Source organism: Vidua macroura, chromosome 8 (genome assembly GCF_024509145.1).
Source record: "Vidua macroura isolate BioBank_ID:100142 chromosome 8, ASM2450914v1, whole genome shotgun sequence".
Taxonomy (NCBI): Eukaryota; Metazoa; Chordata; class Aves; order Passeriformes; family Viduidae; genus Vidua; species Vidua macroura.
The window spans coordinates 4,681,224-4,698,795 of NC_071578.1; the positions used below are offsets into that span (position 1 = coordinate 4,681,224).

The window sequence follows — 17,572 nt, forward strand, 5'->3', positions numbered from 1 at the left end:
GAAGCTTGGTACACAGCTAAATCCTTACAAAGCATCAGAGACGGATAAGGAAATGGTATCCCTAAGATATAGCAAATAAAAAAATTATAGATGTATGGTCTTAAAACAAAGGAAATGTGCTTATAAGAGATAGAACTGCTTTTCTGGGTGCTGTAATCATGTCAGAGCAACATTAAAAGCACCCAGACTATTACCTCTTGAAACACACAGCACTGAAGAGCATCTTTGATTTAAATCCAACAATCAGATCCTCTGACTGCTGGGTCAAGGCAAGCAAAAAGCAAAAAAGCAAACGCAGCCAGGGAAACAGCTCTGCTGGTAAATGACAGCCACAATGCATGTGGCAGGAAATGCCTTTTCATTCATGTTTTTACCACCTCACATCGGTTTTTATTTTCCAATTTGCCTGCATGTCATAATACATAATAGATGACAGCAGCTCCATTACACATGGCATAGGGCACCCCACTCCTTATGGAGAGCTTCAGAGCACACATGGGTTTGCCAGACGTGTGCTGTGCCTTGTTAATAGAGGGCTGAGGGAGGCTGGGGTCTTTTCATTTTATTTTCAAGGCTAAACGTGACCTGCCTACTTCCAGTGACAGAAGAAGTGGTTGATGTAACCACCTCTCATATCAAAGGGAGCGCTGTCATTGACTTCAGAGATGAGATCCTTTGGGCTCAAATAAGGGAGGCTGGAATGAAAGACAGGGAAGCTTGACAGAAGAATCTCCTCCTTACTTCTGGTACATCTTAAGTAAAACATCCCCATGGCTTCCAGCGATTCACCCTATTTAGCAGACAAACCCAGCAGATAGAGCATCCTCTAATTACTGATGGGGATGCTCACTGAAGGCTGTCAGTGAGAGGAAGAAGAAAACAAATTTATGTTTTTACATAATAAGCTGACAAACTGTCTGTCAAGGGATTAACTCAGACTAAAGATCAATTCAGTAACAGCAGCCTCCCCTCCTCCCAAGACCCAAATTCTTTCAATATTTTTAAATTTTATATATGTATATATATCCCGCTCTTCCATGTATATATATTTATTTCGACCATTTTCCTATGTATGAGCATATAGTACCGTGCAAATATTTTACCAGACTGATTTCTTTCAAACTTTTAAGAACCACACAATGGATTCTTCCAGGTTTGGAAGATGTGAAAAAAAAAAAAAAAGTGGTGGCAAGCAAGGGCTGGTTTTTTTTACGCATATGGAGCAATAACTTTTATAAATACATGTGTATACAGACCCTTACACAAAGAAAACTGCTCACATCTCCTGTGCAGAAGGCTGAGACTATCTAGTTTAATTTTTTCCAGTAGCCAACAAACAAAAGAAAAGACCAAGCAGCAGAAGAAATATTGAAAACCAACCCACCGGGACACCAGTATCTTGGCCTGCTACCAGTGATCAGTGACATTCAATTTCTTTCTTGGAGCCTGCTCCAGCTCCCACTGAAGTCAGTGGGCATTTCACTATCAACTTCAGTGGGAGCTGGCTCAGGCTTGAGTCATTTTCCTCTTGGATTGGCAAGGGATGCAAACGTTAGAGACACAGCACATAAAGCTCCTGATGGGAGGAAATAACACATCAGCACCCCTTTGGCTGATTAAGAAATGGGCACTGAATGTAAATCCTGCCCGGTTGCTGCAAGGACAGCAACCGTGATGCAACCAGAAAAGCAAGGTGTGGTTCGTGCTCAGGAGAAAGAAACCCTTTCCCCTTAAAAAAAAAAAAATACGATTCAGGGATGACAAATGCCTAAGAGCTCCCAGCATTTAAAGCCCTAGCAACGTTTCCAGTTTGCTAATACTTAAAAAACACTGCCAAAAGATAGAAATATACTGTTCTAACACATAAAAGCACTGAAGATGAAGGTGGTAGCACTTGGCAAGCTGATTTCTGCTCACACCCTGAGCAGGGCATGTCAGACAGCGCCCGCAAGGACGCTGTCACCAGATGTGTGTGTGTGCATCCAACGGATCCGTGCACACTGAGCATCATCTCACTGTCACCGGCTTTTATTTCAGCAGAGCCCACTCCTATTATCTGATGGAAACGTGCCCCTGATCGAGCTCAATCTGTGGCCACCAGGGTGCCTGCTGCGACTAGCAAAGCACATGACAGCGCTCGTACCGTCAGCAGCGAGGTCTGAGCCACCCCACTTTCATCTGCAGTTAACTTTTATTGTCAGGGGCTTCCCTTGGGCTTTCCCTTTTTTATCATTCCAAATTGACTTTTCTTTTTTCTTTAAATAAAAGGGCAATTGTCTGCTGCCAGTGAGTGCTAACAATCTACAATGCGCAACAGAACACCCCGGGCTGTCAGTACCAATAGTGGGTTTACTGCAAGTACTTTTATCCTGGCTGAAACAAAATCACATTAAAATTGGGAATTTGGCATATGCATGCAAAAAGGGCATATTTAATCATAGATACACCCTAAGATCTTAACCTAGACCCCTTTTCAGCATGGATTCTAACACCAATTTATTTCTACAACTTTCCCTAGTGTTTAATCAAGAAGTCCATCATAGGATACTTTGGACGAACTCCTAAAGCAGCAGCTATTTAAGGAATTTGTTTGCCTCTAGTTTTTTTGATGCTATTCTACACCAGTAATGATTCCTGACTGACACCCCCCTACTCTAATGAACTCAGGGCAGCCAAACCCAACCCTGCTCTCCCTTTGTGGAGCAGCTCTCCTTAGGGCAATCAGCCTCTGCTGATGGCAGAAGTGATGACTTCAGGGATGCTGGAACTGCATGGGCAGCTGCCAAACTTGCCTGGGACATGGCCAGATGTTTCTGCCTCTGAGCCATCACTGCCATTAAGGAATTTGCTTATGTGTGCAAAGCAAGCCAAATGCAACCTCATTTAAAAAAAAAAAAAGCACTGGTAAAAGTTACAGTGATAAGAGTAGAAGTCAAAACCTCACACCAGAACTGATGACCATGACATGCTATGAGGATGTTCTTGTTTTACAAAACAGGCCCATGTTTTCTCAAGGATAGAGAAACACCTCCATTCTTATCTCACTTTGAAGAGTATTTAGTCGAATAAAGCAGCACAATCTCTCGGTGATTTATTTCATACAAGATTAGTAATACCTTCCACAAACTCTTCCCAAGGACATCAACAGTTACTGAATGATGTCTGTGCTAAAAGTGTTTCTGTTGATTATGTCAGCCCTTAAAAGATCATCTTGAAACCCCACAGGAATGACTTAATACAAAAGATGAGGAGGTTTATATATAAAAGGAGTCATTGAGAGAGATGACAATATAATTTACTCAAGTGCCCCCCAAATGTATAAACATATACTTATACACCTTGATCAATATGTTCATCCAACAGAATGCATTCTTAAAAGGCTGTGAAACCTGGAGCTAAAAATCCTGAACCCTGTTTTAGCAACATGTCTTTTATTGCCCAGTCCTTGGACCACTGTCAATAATTAACAGCAGTGTGTGCAGATGAAAATGCAATTTACAGTGCTTTAAAGACAATGAGGCATCCATTTATTCTACCATATTATTAAAATAGATGTTTTTTATAGGAATGTCAGATGGAATTATAGGGGTAAAAATATTAATTGTTGAAGCTACGCATCAGAAGAACAAAGGATGCAGAAAAGCTGTTAGGCCTGTATGTTACAAATATAACAAGACACTGTCAAGCAAAGCTATCTGCTGATACACTGGAATATGACAATAGGGAGCAGATGCCTACATGCAAGGCCTATTACAGAGGCAAAACTATCAGTTACTGCTCTATCATTCCCCAATGGCTCTGAAGCACTTATCTCAAACACACAAATGATGTTTCAACCATAATCAGAGCTACCTTAACAAGCACACATTAAAAAAAAAAAAAAAAAAAAGATTTAAAGAGACCTATATGACGTTCGTTTTTAGACTAGCCCTAAGGGATAAATACCTAAAACTTACCAAAATACATATTCAGCAATGAATGCAGTAGTCAGACATTTTAAGATAAATGTGATTATTAGAACTGTAATGACAAAAGGAGACAAGGCAGTCTTTCTAAAATCCATTCAGAGGTAAGGTCCATGCTCTAGCATTCCAGCTTACTAGCCTGGGGTGGAGGGTTAAGGAGGAAAGGCTGTTGGCTAAGTAAACTGATAAATCCTCTACCAATAACCTACAAAATCCTATTCACAAATGGGAAACGATGCTGCTATTCCCGCATGCACATACACATTTCTGCACTTTTATACATGATTTAACCACCCAGAAAAATGCTAACTCGCTTTGAACAAGCACAAATTGTCTGCTTTTTCCTCCCTCCCCCAGCAAATCTTTCCGAGCCGGCCTTCAGTGAGACCTAAGGACACCTGGCTTATGCTTCACAGGGGATGTAACACCACGACAGGGATGGACGTGACAAGGTTGATGTGACCTGAAAAAACAGTATCCTGCAGAGAAAAGCGCAGAGAAGCCCTGAAAAAAGCACAGTGAAACGGAGCTCCACGCCGCGCGTTTTAAGCCGAAAACAGAGGCGGTGGTGGGCTTGGGGAAAGGGGGAAGGGGCTGGCGTTTTGTTCGCTGGGAATGGTCATGGTGTTTGACTGACCCCACACCCGAAACACGGGAAGACAGCACGTATGGCCGGCAGGCACTGCGCACACACACACCGACCGAGGAGCCCTGGCAGCGGCTCAGAGCTCGCCCACAGCCCAGCTCTGCCCCGCACCGAGCGCGGCCGGCGCCGAACAAAGGCCTCAGACACCCCCAAGGCAGCGCCCAGGCTGGGGACAGCAAGGCACCCGCACTTACATGGCCTCAGACGGCTCCCGGACCAGGCCACCTGTCTGTGCCTGCTGCAGGGACTGCGAGCCTCCCATCCTCAGCGTGCCCTGGGCTCGGGGCTAGGCGACAGCAAGGCCGGCTTCCTCCGGAATCCCCCCGGCAGCTCCGGCTCTGTGGAGGCTGCGGTGCTGCAGTGCAGATGGAAACAGCTGCTCGCATCAGTGGCAGCACGGGCAGGAGCGCTTCGGCAGCTTCTCTTCTCTGAACTGCTGCCAGTTTTGGCGGTGGGTTGTTGTTCGGTTTTGGGGTTTGTTTTGATTTTTTTTTTTTTTTCTGTCCAAATGAACGGTGTTTAGAAAATAAAACAAAATCCCGGCCGCCGTGACGGGGTAATCATCTGCTAAACAACAGTGGTCCAAACAGCTCCGGTGCAGGCGCCTGGAACGGTACTATTGGCTATGGAAACCGGCTTAAAAAAAATAAAAAAAAAAAAAAAAAAAAAAAAAGAAGGAGACGAAGAAAAGCAGACCCTCCCTTTAAGCACACATTGTCAGCTACCGTGGCTCTCTAAGGACCTACAGGCAGGACCATTATATTGTGTTGACTCAGCCGATTTGAAATGCAAATGCACGTGTGCGCTGGGCGCCGCGCACGCATTGCCCCCCAGCCCCGAGGAGCCGCGCACATCGGGACGCCGGCACGGAGCACTAAGAAGCAGAACGGCTGCTTTCTCTTCCTTTCACAAGCGAGCTCATCCCTCTTGCGGAAAAAAAAATGGAATCTTCCGTGAGGAACGTAGGGAGAATATCATGAGCAGCCAAGGTAAACAAGCCAAAGTGGGAGCAGCTCCATCCAACACTGGGGCGCTTTAACCATTCTTCTCCTGCCTGCACAGACCCCCTTGCTGGACAGGGATGTAGGTGGGGAGGATCTTTAAGACCACAAAGTACAGCATTCCAAACCCTACAAATCATCGAGGGGGTGCCAGGGCACTGGGAATTCTAAGATGCTGAAAAGGATGGGCACCATCGCTCTCCACATCCCTGCTGTTGGCAAATAACAGGTGATTCACACACAAGGCGTGTTTCATATCATTAAAGGAGCAAAAAAAAAAAAAAAAAATCAGTTGCACTGCTGCCTGTATCAGGAATGAAACTCTAGGGATACAAATGGCTTGAAGCTGTGTAACAATTCTGGATACATCACAGGGCGGAGGGGTCAAAAGGATCAGATAAATTCAACAAAGATATTAAAACGTGCTGACTTCCAAGCACCTATCACAGCACAGCTTTTATGCTCTAGTGGAGGCCTCATTAGGCTCAGGCTTTCAACAGTTTTGGGATTTTCTCCTCTGCTTGCATAAATGGAAATCCAGTTGGGTTTTCTTGCTTGACAGGAGAATGACTACTGAATACACTCTGATTCTCCGGGTGCACCCACAATAAATTGTTATTGAGATAAGAGGAAACAAGGATGTTTAGCGAAGATGAAGAACTTTTCATTTCCAGAGGCTGCCTAAAATTTAATTCTGTTTTATGAACAGCATCAAAACAGATTACATTACATTCTTTTCCCTGCTTTTTTTTTTTTTTTTTTAACTATGGGGAAAGCCTGTGAGCCAGCGCTTTGTTCAGCCACAAGCTTCCAAGCAAGTTATAATTTTGGGGTTGTTTTGTTTCTGATAAAAGTCAAACCCTCATTTCTAGCATCCCATTGCTCAAGACTTATTCCAAGTCCACCAGGGAAGCAGCAGCAGTGCCTCTCTCAGGGACTGATCTCCAGAACCTCTGGAGCAGGGCTGGGTGCCACAAGTGACCCCCAAACTCTGCAGTAGTGCCCAGCTCTGATCCTCCCTTGCCGAGGTGGTGGCAGCTCACTACAGCCTCTGTATTTGCCATTCACAAGTGAGGAACACACAAAAAGTGCATAAAGTGCATGAAAATGTCCTATATACTCCTTGGCAGTAGATTTGAAATAGTTAATAACTCCAGGATTTCCATCCAGTATGGGAAATCAATGGTACCAGCCAACAGACTAAAATTCCATGTCTGTATCCAGAGTTCCTGTTAGGCTGAGCTGCAAGCTCACTTTAGTGTGTGATAGCTCTACCTAGTCTTTGAATATCATAATAGCTCCCTGCTGGATTTCATTCAATACAGAGAAAAGGAAGACTCAGAGAAAAGAAAAATCCCTAGAAAGGCAAACACCAAACAGAGTACAGCCCTACCAGGTACCAAGGAGGCCAAGAGGGAGAACACAGGCACTGTTTGTCCTGGCAGTGAGGAAAACAGGGACACTGTCCTGACAGTGAGGAAAACAGGCATACTCCTAGCAAGTGCAAAGAATACACTTAAAATGCCTCTGTCAACTCCTTCAAGTTTCACATGTACATTTATTAAATAAACAAAGCCCTAATAAAAGAAGGTTGGGATTGAATCCTATTCTGAGGCAGCATGGTCTTTTCAGGAACTGTCCAGTGCAGGTTTTTGGTTTTTTTTTTTTTTTTTCCATTCTTCAACATTTCTATGCAACAAACATTCAAACTGCACAGAAATGCAGGAGGGCTTCAGCCTTTGGAGCCCAGCTGTGGCCCTGCTCGCTCTGCACGTCCTGTCTGGGTTACAGGGGGCTCTGGGTTATGGTCAGGGGTGTCACAGGCAAGGCACTGCCTCCTTCTCCCCTCAGCTCTTGTGCACAGCTCAGAGATTCACCACAGGACAGCTCACTGCCTCTGAGCTTCCCCTGCTCATAAAGAGGACAGGATTTCACTCTTCCCCCTGAGAAATAACCATCCAAGCAGCTCAGCTCCAGCAACGTGAACTCCTGCTGGCCATGGTCTTTCACAAAAAAGTGTGCTGTAACTGAGCCCTGGACTGGAGAGTTTGCTGCCTATGGGATGCAATAACAAACACTAAACTGATGTTTCTGGCCAACCCGTGCAAGAAGCCAAAATGTAGATTTACTTCTGATTTGGCCATAAGATCTGTTACACTACAAAGCTGCAGCCCACCCTGACTAGTAAGAAATACCTCAGATGAGAGGAGCTCCACCTCTCCTGCCTGGCCCCAGCTCACCCTTTAGGCCTGCCAAGAAGCATCAACTTAGCACTAAATTTAGTGTGGGCTTTTAAAAATACAAGAACTGTGTTGACACTCTGAGTACATTTTGTAAGAACTTCTCTGGAACCTTAAAAACACACAGATGTAGCTCAGAAAGAAAAAAAAAATCCTATTGTAGCTTCAAAGGATTTAAAGATGCCCTAGGCACTTCAGCCTAGGGTTTAAAAGCCATGTAACCACTTATTGTGATCCCACTGCTGAAAAGCCTATTTCAGTATTCAGTACCATCCTTTAAAATTAATCATTTTCTCTTTTTGCCTCTTTCACCCATTTAAGCAAGAGCCATGTTTTGGCCTCTACTAAATAAATGTTTTATTGAAACTGGATGTCCACTGATTAGTTGTTTAAAACACTCTACAGACTCCTAAATATTTGGTCTTACTCCATTTCATGTTTATATATAAATTCAAACTTTGGTCACTTGCACCCAATTTGAAATTTTTGGCTTCCATCAAAAAACAAGGCTGAGCAGGACCATGATAAGGTTTGAGATACTGAAATTTATGTTCTGTTTCTTTGCTCTTGGCTTCAGTGTCCATCGTGCCAGGCATTTACACAAGTTATAAACATGACCACACATACACAGAACATCAAAGAGCCTGCTGAAAGAAAAGCCTTCCTCACACATTTATTCCCTAGGGAAGGAGGGGTGAATATTAAGCTGTACCTCCAAGCTGCAAAGCATTATTGAGGTACTGTGCAGAAACAGGCACCATATAAAAGAAAATGCACAGACAGAGCACAACCAAACATCCCAAGCAAAAAGGGATTTCTCTGGGATCTGAATGCTGCTGCCACAGCTCTAAGGAACAGTATTTCCTATAAAAAAACTGAACAAAAGATGGGCATATGTTTTAAAAAACCAGATTATTGTTTAAACATAATTCTAACCCTCGATAATTTATATATATATATGTGTGTGTGTGTATATATATAATATATATGTATATATATGTATATATATATATATATATATATTTAAATGATACTACCTTTGAACCCCAAAGCCTTGAATGCAGCTTGGGAAGAAGCTTTCACCCCAAAGCCTCTCTTATTCCAGGCTGCCTGGAATCAAAGGGTTCATGGCAAGGCTGTCCACAATATCAGACTGCTAAGGAACAGCAACATCTCTCCTGAAGGACTGAAAGGACCAAACTGCTTGGAAAATGTGACTCTGTAGGGGCAGAGTGGCAAAGCAAACTCATGCCTGGGGAGGCTGGCTGCGTTAGAGAGCACATTAGCACATTAAAGACTGACACAGTTTGAAGTGCAGTGGTGACAGCCCTTTTAGGACACCCAAGGCTGGAGACTCCCCTGCCCTGAAAGCCCTGCAGGAGCAGCAGCCCTCCCGGGCCTCTGCTGATCCGGCTCTGTCTGCCAAGTCCTTGCAGAAATCCAGGTCTCCCAGGACCAGAGCTGGTCTCTGTGCTCCAGGGAAGGCTGAGCAGGCTGTTTTCAGCCATGTGGACACTCAGGGTGGGGTTCATCTTTCCTAGGGTTATACAGCAGGCAGCTGACAGGCTCTTAAAGAATTCAAGCATTCTTCATTATAGGCTGCACAAAAATACCTAAGTCTAGATATGTTGTGCATATTCTGTGCTTCTTTGCTCACCGTGCATTTTGTCAGTCCTGGGACACCTTTATCTCCTTTGGCTTTGTTTTTATTCTGCAAATCAAGACTTTCTTATTCCTGTAGCCAGACCTTTACTCCTTAGTCTCATCTCCCTCTCAGACAACAAGAGAGGATGTATCTTATAATTTCCACTTCCCTAAAGGAGAGTAATTTAAAATTCCTTCTCAAGGAGCTGAAGCTGCTGCTGGAACACCACAAGGAATTTGCTACCCTTCCTTTGTTCATTCCCGTTTTCTTGTTGACTCCAATCCTACGTCATGCCCAGAGATGTGCCACAAGGAATCTCTGTGAGACCACATTCATCATGTACTTTTTTTATTCCAGCCAGGTCACTCCATGCTCCAGCTCACCACCTGCACTGCTGTGGGACAGGGACAACATTTAACACTGCTGCTGTCACTACCTCCTTCAGAAAGTCACAGCTAAGCACAGAAATCCAACCAAACCCATTTTCAGTCTTTGTCTCCAGAGGTGTGATTCAATTTTTTTTTTTTTTTTTTTTGTTTTTACGCCAGGGAATAGAAGAACATTAATTCTATTCCAGCCAAAACCAGGACACCACAGTACTCTATGTGAGCAGGCCATAATTTAAAATGAAAAATCTTTATTATTTTGAAAGATGATAACCCAAACCACCTCCTGGAGGGCCAAGCTGTGACCTCTTGCTGCTATCAGGTAGCAAGAGCAGTGAAAAAAAAGCAAATTTCTTTTTTTCTTTCTCCCCCTTAATTTTGTGAGCGTCTTTGTGCTACAAATAAAAGAACAAATACAAAAGTTAGGTGAAAACATGTGACACATTTATCCCATTTTGGTATACTGGCAAAAACCAGTGAAAGGTTAACACAAACTGGAACATCTATGCTTTAGCAATGCCCAATAAACAGACATGCACTGCAGTTTATGGTCATGATATAGTTAAGATATTATTATAGTCTATAATTAGCCATTTAAAGATACATTTATTGCCATCCTTCTAAAATCCAGTTCTCCTTAGCTTAATTCCATTCCAGTACAGATAAATCAGAAATTCAGCCCTACAGGAGAGTGACAGACCTTCAGACTGAAACCATAGGTTTGTTGGTTTGGTGGTTTTTTGTTAGCTGTAGGTTTTGGATTAGTTTTTGCTCAGCATTTATCTTTCAATGGTCTAAGAGTGGGGCACTGATTCACAACTGGAGAGTGTAAATGAAATCTGAGCAGTAAAATAATTGCAGAGTGTTAAACGAGTGGGATATTTTTCAATATGGTTTTCAAGGAAAACAGAAGCAATTTGTTCAACTGCCTCTGTACATCACCTGGCACAACACAGCCCTATCCATGTCACCACGGTACAAGATTATACACCACCAAACGACACAAGGAGATCCTAGCTGTAAAGCTTCACAGATTTAACTTGTTCTTACAGATCAAGTACTTTGATAGACACATTGTCTGCTCCACCACTTATCTAGATTAACATAATGTGAGTGCTTTATTTGCATTGATACGCTCCTCATGAAAACACACAATGTCCCAGAGTTTTAAGCCTGAGCCCACTGACATCTGCTAATTCCAAGGAAACAGGAGAGACCTGTGATGATGCAGCCAGGATGGACACTGAAGCTGACAAGAAACAAACATTAGAGCGCGTTTCAAATAAAAATAAAACCAAGACAAAACATAAATAATTGCACCCCCTCCCCACTGATCACTGCCTGGTTGCTACGGTCACTGCTTAATCTAAATTGCAAGTGAGATTAATGGCATTAAGAGTTATGAATAACCAAGATGCCTGCTTAGTTACTGAAATGTCCAGCATGGGAAAGGCAGAGGATAACAAAAGGGGCCCTGCACGGTGCTGCTGGGGGGGCTCCAGGCTTTCAGAGGCCGGCGGTGAATTACGATCAGCAACGTGAGAACTGCACACCCCGCAGGATTCCACGGTCCAAAGCCTCCCACGGAACTAAGGAGCCACACCAAGTGGGAGAGGAGGTTCCCAGGAGCTGAGCACAGCCCTGGGTGTGGGTGCTCCCCTGAAGGAGAGGGGCTCTGCCCCACACAGACCCACAGAGGAGACAGAGTTTGGGGTCAGGGCAGCCAAACCCCTCACACCTCACCCCTGCAGCCTCTGCTCTCCCATTTGCTCCGTGGCTTTCCCCTCCTGCCCAGGCACAGACACTTCTGCTTTGGATTTTGGGCTCTATCACACTACTGCTGTAAGAGCCAGGCTCAAATTCCTCGGATCACAAACAAAACTTGAAACTCCTCTTTACCAAATTTCTGGCCTGGGCTTCAGATTGGGACCACAAGCATCACCACACCAAAGGAGGGATTTTGTTTTGCTGCTCAAAATGCCTCTGCAGACCATGTCCACAGGCCAAATGCCCAAATTCTGTTGACATTTCCAAACAACAGAATTGCAAAAACACCATCACAGACGACAGGGGCCCATCTTGCTTCCATGCTTCTTTCTAAGTCTCTAAACATCCTGAGGTGTAAGATCCCTAGGGCAGCTGGAGCCAGGCTTGTTAGGAGAGGAGCTGCCTAATGCCAGGAGGGGACTGACATTTTTAAGAGTTTTCATGCACCTGCCCTCAGCTGACAAGATCAGTGCTGATAATGCTCTCTGGGAGCACCTTGTTGCAGGAGATTTCAGCAAGCAGAATCCAAAGGCCTGCTGGCCTCAGGGCCTAAGTAAAGAATTAGATTTTGAAAATGCAGGACGAAGAAAGCAGACAGGAACAGTATTCCCCCCCCGGTGCAGCGCTCTGCTGTGGCTGCTAAGGATGGGTGGTCAAATGACTGCCTTAAAGAAGTCAGCTTACAGTTTCAATTTGATTTCATGAGAGTTAACACAAAATCGGTCTGAAGTATGTCTAGTATGTTTCAATGGCTCCTTTAAGCTTTTGTTTTCAGAAGATTTAGCATTGGAGTACCCCAAAAGCACATGCCATATTTTAGCGTAACAGTGATTATTGAGAAATACAAAATACACCTGACAACAGTTTTAGCTCATGTATTACCTGCTCTAGGACAAGAGGTGATCCTATACAAGTCCTCCACCCTCCTGGCAGTGTCAGGAGCTGTCACTGTGTGTGCCACAGTGCCAAGGAACAGCATCCCAAGCCTGGAGTGTAATTTCTGAATATGAAGTGCCATGGTTTTTGTAGGATGCAGAATGATCAGTGCTGTTCTAAGACTCCTTGTGGATGGATTAATTAGCGTAATGACATTTTCATTTTCATGCTGCTGAACCTGTTCTAGCAGCACGGAAATTACCATAAATCGCCTGAGGGAACCTGTGAAATACACAGGAATAACAGGCAAACAGAGGGCTACCATCACCCTTTTGTCCACCGCCTCAGACTGAGAGCAGCTTTACAAGACACACAAATAATTGCTCTCTTTGAGCAAACCTGCAGGCAGAACACCCCAGAGAGCCCAAATTCCCAACCAGCAAGTGGTTAGAAAACAGGTGACATTTCCCACTTGTCTCAAGCACCCATTAATGCTTTGCCTTTTAAAAATAGAGCTACTGGTAGCTATTTGTTGTCCCCCCACATCATGGGCTCACACAGCTAACCCCACCATACCAGCCCCACAGCCAGCTACAAGAAAATCCACAACATTTTGGGCTTGAAACACAACAGACACCCCAGAATTTGATGCTATTAGTAATTAACTGAAGATGTCTACACAAAGCATCCTCCTGCCTGGGGCTGAGCAGTACTAAACACAACACTCAGGAGACAATCTCCTTTAGAAACCTGGAATGGTGGAAATGGATGAAGAGCAGCACTGTGGCTCACTCCTGTCCATTTTTTACAGGCTGGCTGGTTATGTGGAAGGTATCTATTTTTTTTTGTGGAAGGTATCTATTTTATATGCTGTTTTTCAGGAGATGGTAAATGCTTTTCGTGGTGTCAGCCACAAAGCCTCAACAGAAATCCTTGGGTTTTGTTTATAAGAATTAAACAACTTCATTTCAATGCCTTCTATCTGTTGCTATCCTAAAAAAAGCATCACTTCACTTCACTTGTGCACCAGACAGTCCAGACACACACACTACTACTATTCAGTTCACATGACAAACATAAAACTCACAAAACTACACCTCCCTTCTGCCCCAGAAAACCCCAAACCCAAACTCCCACATTTTGGAAAGAAAGATGCATTTGTATCCCTCACTTGCACTTCTTATCTCTTCCTTGCTCAGTGCACTTGTGAATTTAAATGTTGTAACACATTCCTTTCAAAAGGGTTAAATTCACTCAAGGGAAAAAACCCTTGAGTTTTTGAATCCCATTTAATCCCTTATTGGTTTTGAATAAATCATTAAAAGCAACTCAGTCTAGGATTATCAGTGTTGGTCCAAAATGAAGGCAATACATTGATTTTTATTTCCTTAGTTTTACACCAAGCCTCTCTGAAGGTGGGCAAAAGGAGAAAACTTGTTTTCAGCATATGATCAAGCAAATAAAACCCAGAAGTCATAAAGCTTATCCTGTTTTTTCTGCCTCACACCAATTATTCAGCTTTGCTTCCTCCCAGGGAAGCATTATGAAACATTTTGGAAACCAACAACACAGAAAGTAGAGCTTTGTGTAAACACTGTTGTGACTTTCTGCTTTCAGAGAGATTTGTGGCTGTGCTTCCAAGTGGTTCCAGGTTCAATTCCAGAAAATTAGTAAGGTAAGACAGAAATGTATATTTGATTTCAGAGAATAACAGACATTCCCTGTCCATCCAAAGTCTCTCAAAATGTTCAGACTCCAGTCTGCTTTAGCTTTTGAAAGAAAATTGATCTGGTAACTAACAGCAGGGAGGACCCAGCTCTCCATTCCCATCAGCCACAGAGAACATCACAGGTGCAGTTTTCAAAGCAAGCAGTGAGGCTACGGCAGAGGACATGCTCAAAACCAGCACTTGCTTTTTGTTCTCCAGAACAAATCACATCCATCTCTCTTCCTCGCAGCACAAAGGGATGGAGCAGCTCCTCAGAGACTTTCCAGCTCTGTCCATAGGGCTTCCATAAAGAATCAGCTACTCTCTAGCAATATTTCAGCACTTCTCTCAAATTATGAAGTGCCTGTGACACGGTTCATAATGTGATCATCTTAATCGCAGAGGAGACTGCAGTGCCTCAAGGATCCATTTTACAGAAATCACAGTGGCCCAGCAGCTGCACAAGTTCAGCACCTTGCCAGACACTTCCCATCAATGTGACAAAGTGAAACATAACCCAATTTGCAGGCTATTATTTTCCATGGCTGATTTGACTTGATACACAGGAATCACATAAAAATGCAAGGTAGTCTCAGAAGTATTTGCATGAGGGGCTGATTACAACAGCAGACAGCTATTTGGACAGTAATTTTCTTTTGCTTTTCAAGAGGGTGCAAGAATGATCTTTTGTCCAACAGACAGCTCTAATTCTCACCTCTGTGCATCTTAATTTCCACTAAGATACAAACACAGCAGCTCAGCTTTGGAGAAGGAAGCTGTGGGTGACAGGATCACTATTCTCAAGGCATAATGAGGATGCTGGGAGTGCACATTTGGGCTGCTGACATCCTAGGCTGGATTTTGATTCTGCATTAAGAAATTCTACTAATACAACATGTTGCCCAAAGAGGCAGTGGACTTCCCACCTCTAAAAGTGTCCAAGGTCAAGAGCTTCTTATGCACACACAGGCATTTACACTATTAAACATACTACAAACAAACTTGAGAGGCACAAAAATAAATATGTAAGCCTAAATACCTAAGCACAGCAGCTCTGCTTGCCTGCAGAGTTCTAAAGTTATTTCTCCTGTCGTTGAAGCTGAATTCTAGTGAAAAGGAAAAGAAAATCCCCATGTTTTAGTGGTTCCAATTTGGATTTGTAAACAACAGTCATTTGTGACTGCACTACAGCACTCCCAGAATGTGAAATTCAGGGTATCCATAAAGCTTAAACAATTTTGGACGATTCTCTGGAATGAGCCAACATCTTGGGGGGAGCATTTTCCAACTGAAAATCTCACCTGCCCATTTTTCTTCCTTTTTAGAGGATAACCATTGTATCTACCCTTCAATTCAGAAAATCCTCTCCAGATGACAGAAATTGCATACCGGTGCAAAACACTTCTGTTCTCCATCAATGGTTTGTGCACTGCAGTATAATGGAGGAAAACTACAAAGAGTTGGCCTAACTGTGCTTCAGCAGCACATACACTAAAGGTGAAGACACCATTTTTCTGACCAAAACCACCAGGAGTTTAGAAGAACTAATTAATCAACATTTCCTAGATATTAAGTCGATAGTTTTTTCAGCAGCATTTGCCAATATTTGCCAATAGCATTTGCCAATAGCTCTTTGTGCACTGTTCCACAGCAGAACACATCCATTGTGTACATTTTAATTCACAATTCAGAGTGTCCTCCTGCTGACAGCAGTATCTTTTGACATTTCTGAACAGAGCTGTAGTGGCATAACTGTATTTCCCGTGGTGTCTCCTGTCTTGCATCCCACTTGTCACAAGCTGCCAGTGGGTATTGGTGGGGTGGAGAATGCTGCTCTCCAGGGAGTGCCCATTTCATATTCTCAGCTGCGCTGTGACCTTTTCCATTAATAGATGTCACAATAAGGGCAGGCCTTGATTGCTGAGCCCCAAGAGCAGACTGGTAAATCACCTCAGACAGGAATATCCAAGCACATGTCTCAACTATATTTGAAATGGGATGGTTGGGACATGATCTTTAAGGTTCCTTCCAAGCCAAATCATTCTATGAGTCTGACTCTGTTTAGGGGTTTTCAAAGCAAAAAATGTGCTGGACCACCTATCAAACACTGTGGCAACAATCAGTGTAAATCTGAGGCAGTGAAACATTTAACTTTGAAATCAAGGTAACATTTATTCAGCAAGAGTGAAACCAAGCTGAAAAATATCTTCCTTCACTACTGACAGTGACAATGCAAATCAGGTGTGGGGTGGGGAAGTTGCTGGCAACATCTGAAGGGGAAAGAGCAGAAAAGTCCTCGTAAATAGGACCTGATCTTGCACAGTTTCACACTCAGAAACAACAACAAAAAAACCCCAACAAACTTTAATTACATAAAGGAAAATATTGGGGGGAAAAAAAACTAAAAAAAAAATTAATAGTTTAAAATTAGAAGGAAAGATCAGCATAGTAATAACCAGTGTAGCCTAAGCTCCCTCTTCTGGTATTTTGGAGTAGATACACTGGATTAGCCAGGTCTTGAGAAGTCTAACATTTGGATTCAAAATCCAGCAGCAAAGTGTTCATATAACTTAAACAAAACACCTGTCAAACTCAGTCAGCCTCTTTCACACTAGAAACATTTCTTAAGCAAAAGATGTAAAGACGTGGAGAAATCTTGTAACAATGGAAATCACACAATACCTTTTTTTTTCCCTCGTGAAACCTTTGGTTTCTTGAGCAGGCAGCTCTACACCATCACCAGGGGCCACAGCCAAGGGTACATCCTCAGAAACGTGGTTATCAATTCCCTTGCAGCTATCAGGCTTGGAAGTGCTGCAAAACAGTTATTAAAAATAATCTGTAATGCCCATGAAGCTTTAATAATGTCTCTTTTTAGGATGAACTTTGGCTGGATCTACAAGGAGCTGTAAGGAGCACATCATCCCCTCCCAAATTCCCTCTCTCTCCCACCTCCCACAAATTACTTCTTCCTCCAAACATTATTTCACTTCACTTCTCAGCTGACCACATCATCAGTAATATTATAAAGTCTTGACAACTCTTACAGACCATGACATTAAGTGCCAGAGAATTTAAGTGCATATGAAGTCAGTATAATAAATAAATCACTAATGACTGCTTCGCTGTTCTCACGCAGCCCTTTCTCCTCACTGTACAATATAAACATTCGATTAAGCAATTTGTGTTTTAGCAAAAAACCCTAAAATCTGGGACTAAAACATTCTCTTACTTTAAAAGCTCTCCGTAGGCTGTAAAACTAAAGACAGTAATCCCAGAACTCATCCCATGGATGTGAAGTCCCTCTGCTCAGCAAAGCCCCACACTCAGGAGCAGGG

General features: G+C 43.3%; 1 protein-coding gene across 5 annotated transcripts in view; it reads right to left on the reverse strand.

Moving 5' to 3' along the window:
- TACC2 (transforming acidic coiled-coil containing protein 2) overlaps nucleotides 1-17,572 on the reverse strand; it is a 118,299-nt gene that overhangs the window by 51,948 nt on the left and 48,779 nt on the right. For 4 of the 5 annotated variants that reach the window (XM_053983994.1, XM_053983996.1, XM_053983995.1 and 1 more), the window contains one exon: nucleotides 16,917-17,048. In XM_053983994.1, the coding sequence (XP_053839969.1) occupies nucleotides 16,917-17,048 (132 nt within the window). Of the gene's footprint in view, nucleotides 1-4,805; nucleotides 5,274-16,916; nucleotides 17,049-17,572 lie in introns of those variants that run through there. The other variant, XM_053983998.1, reaches the window with a different exon arrangement.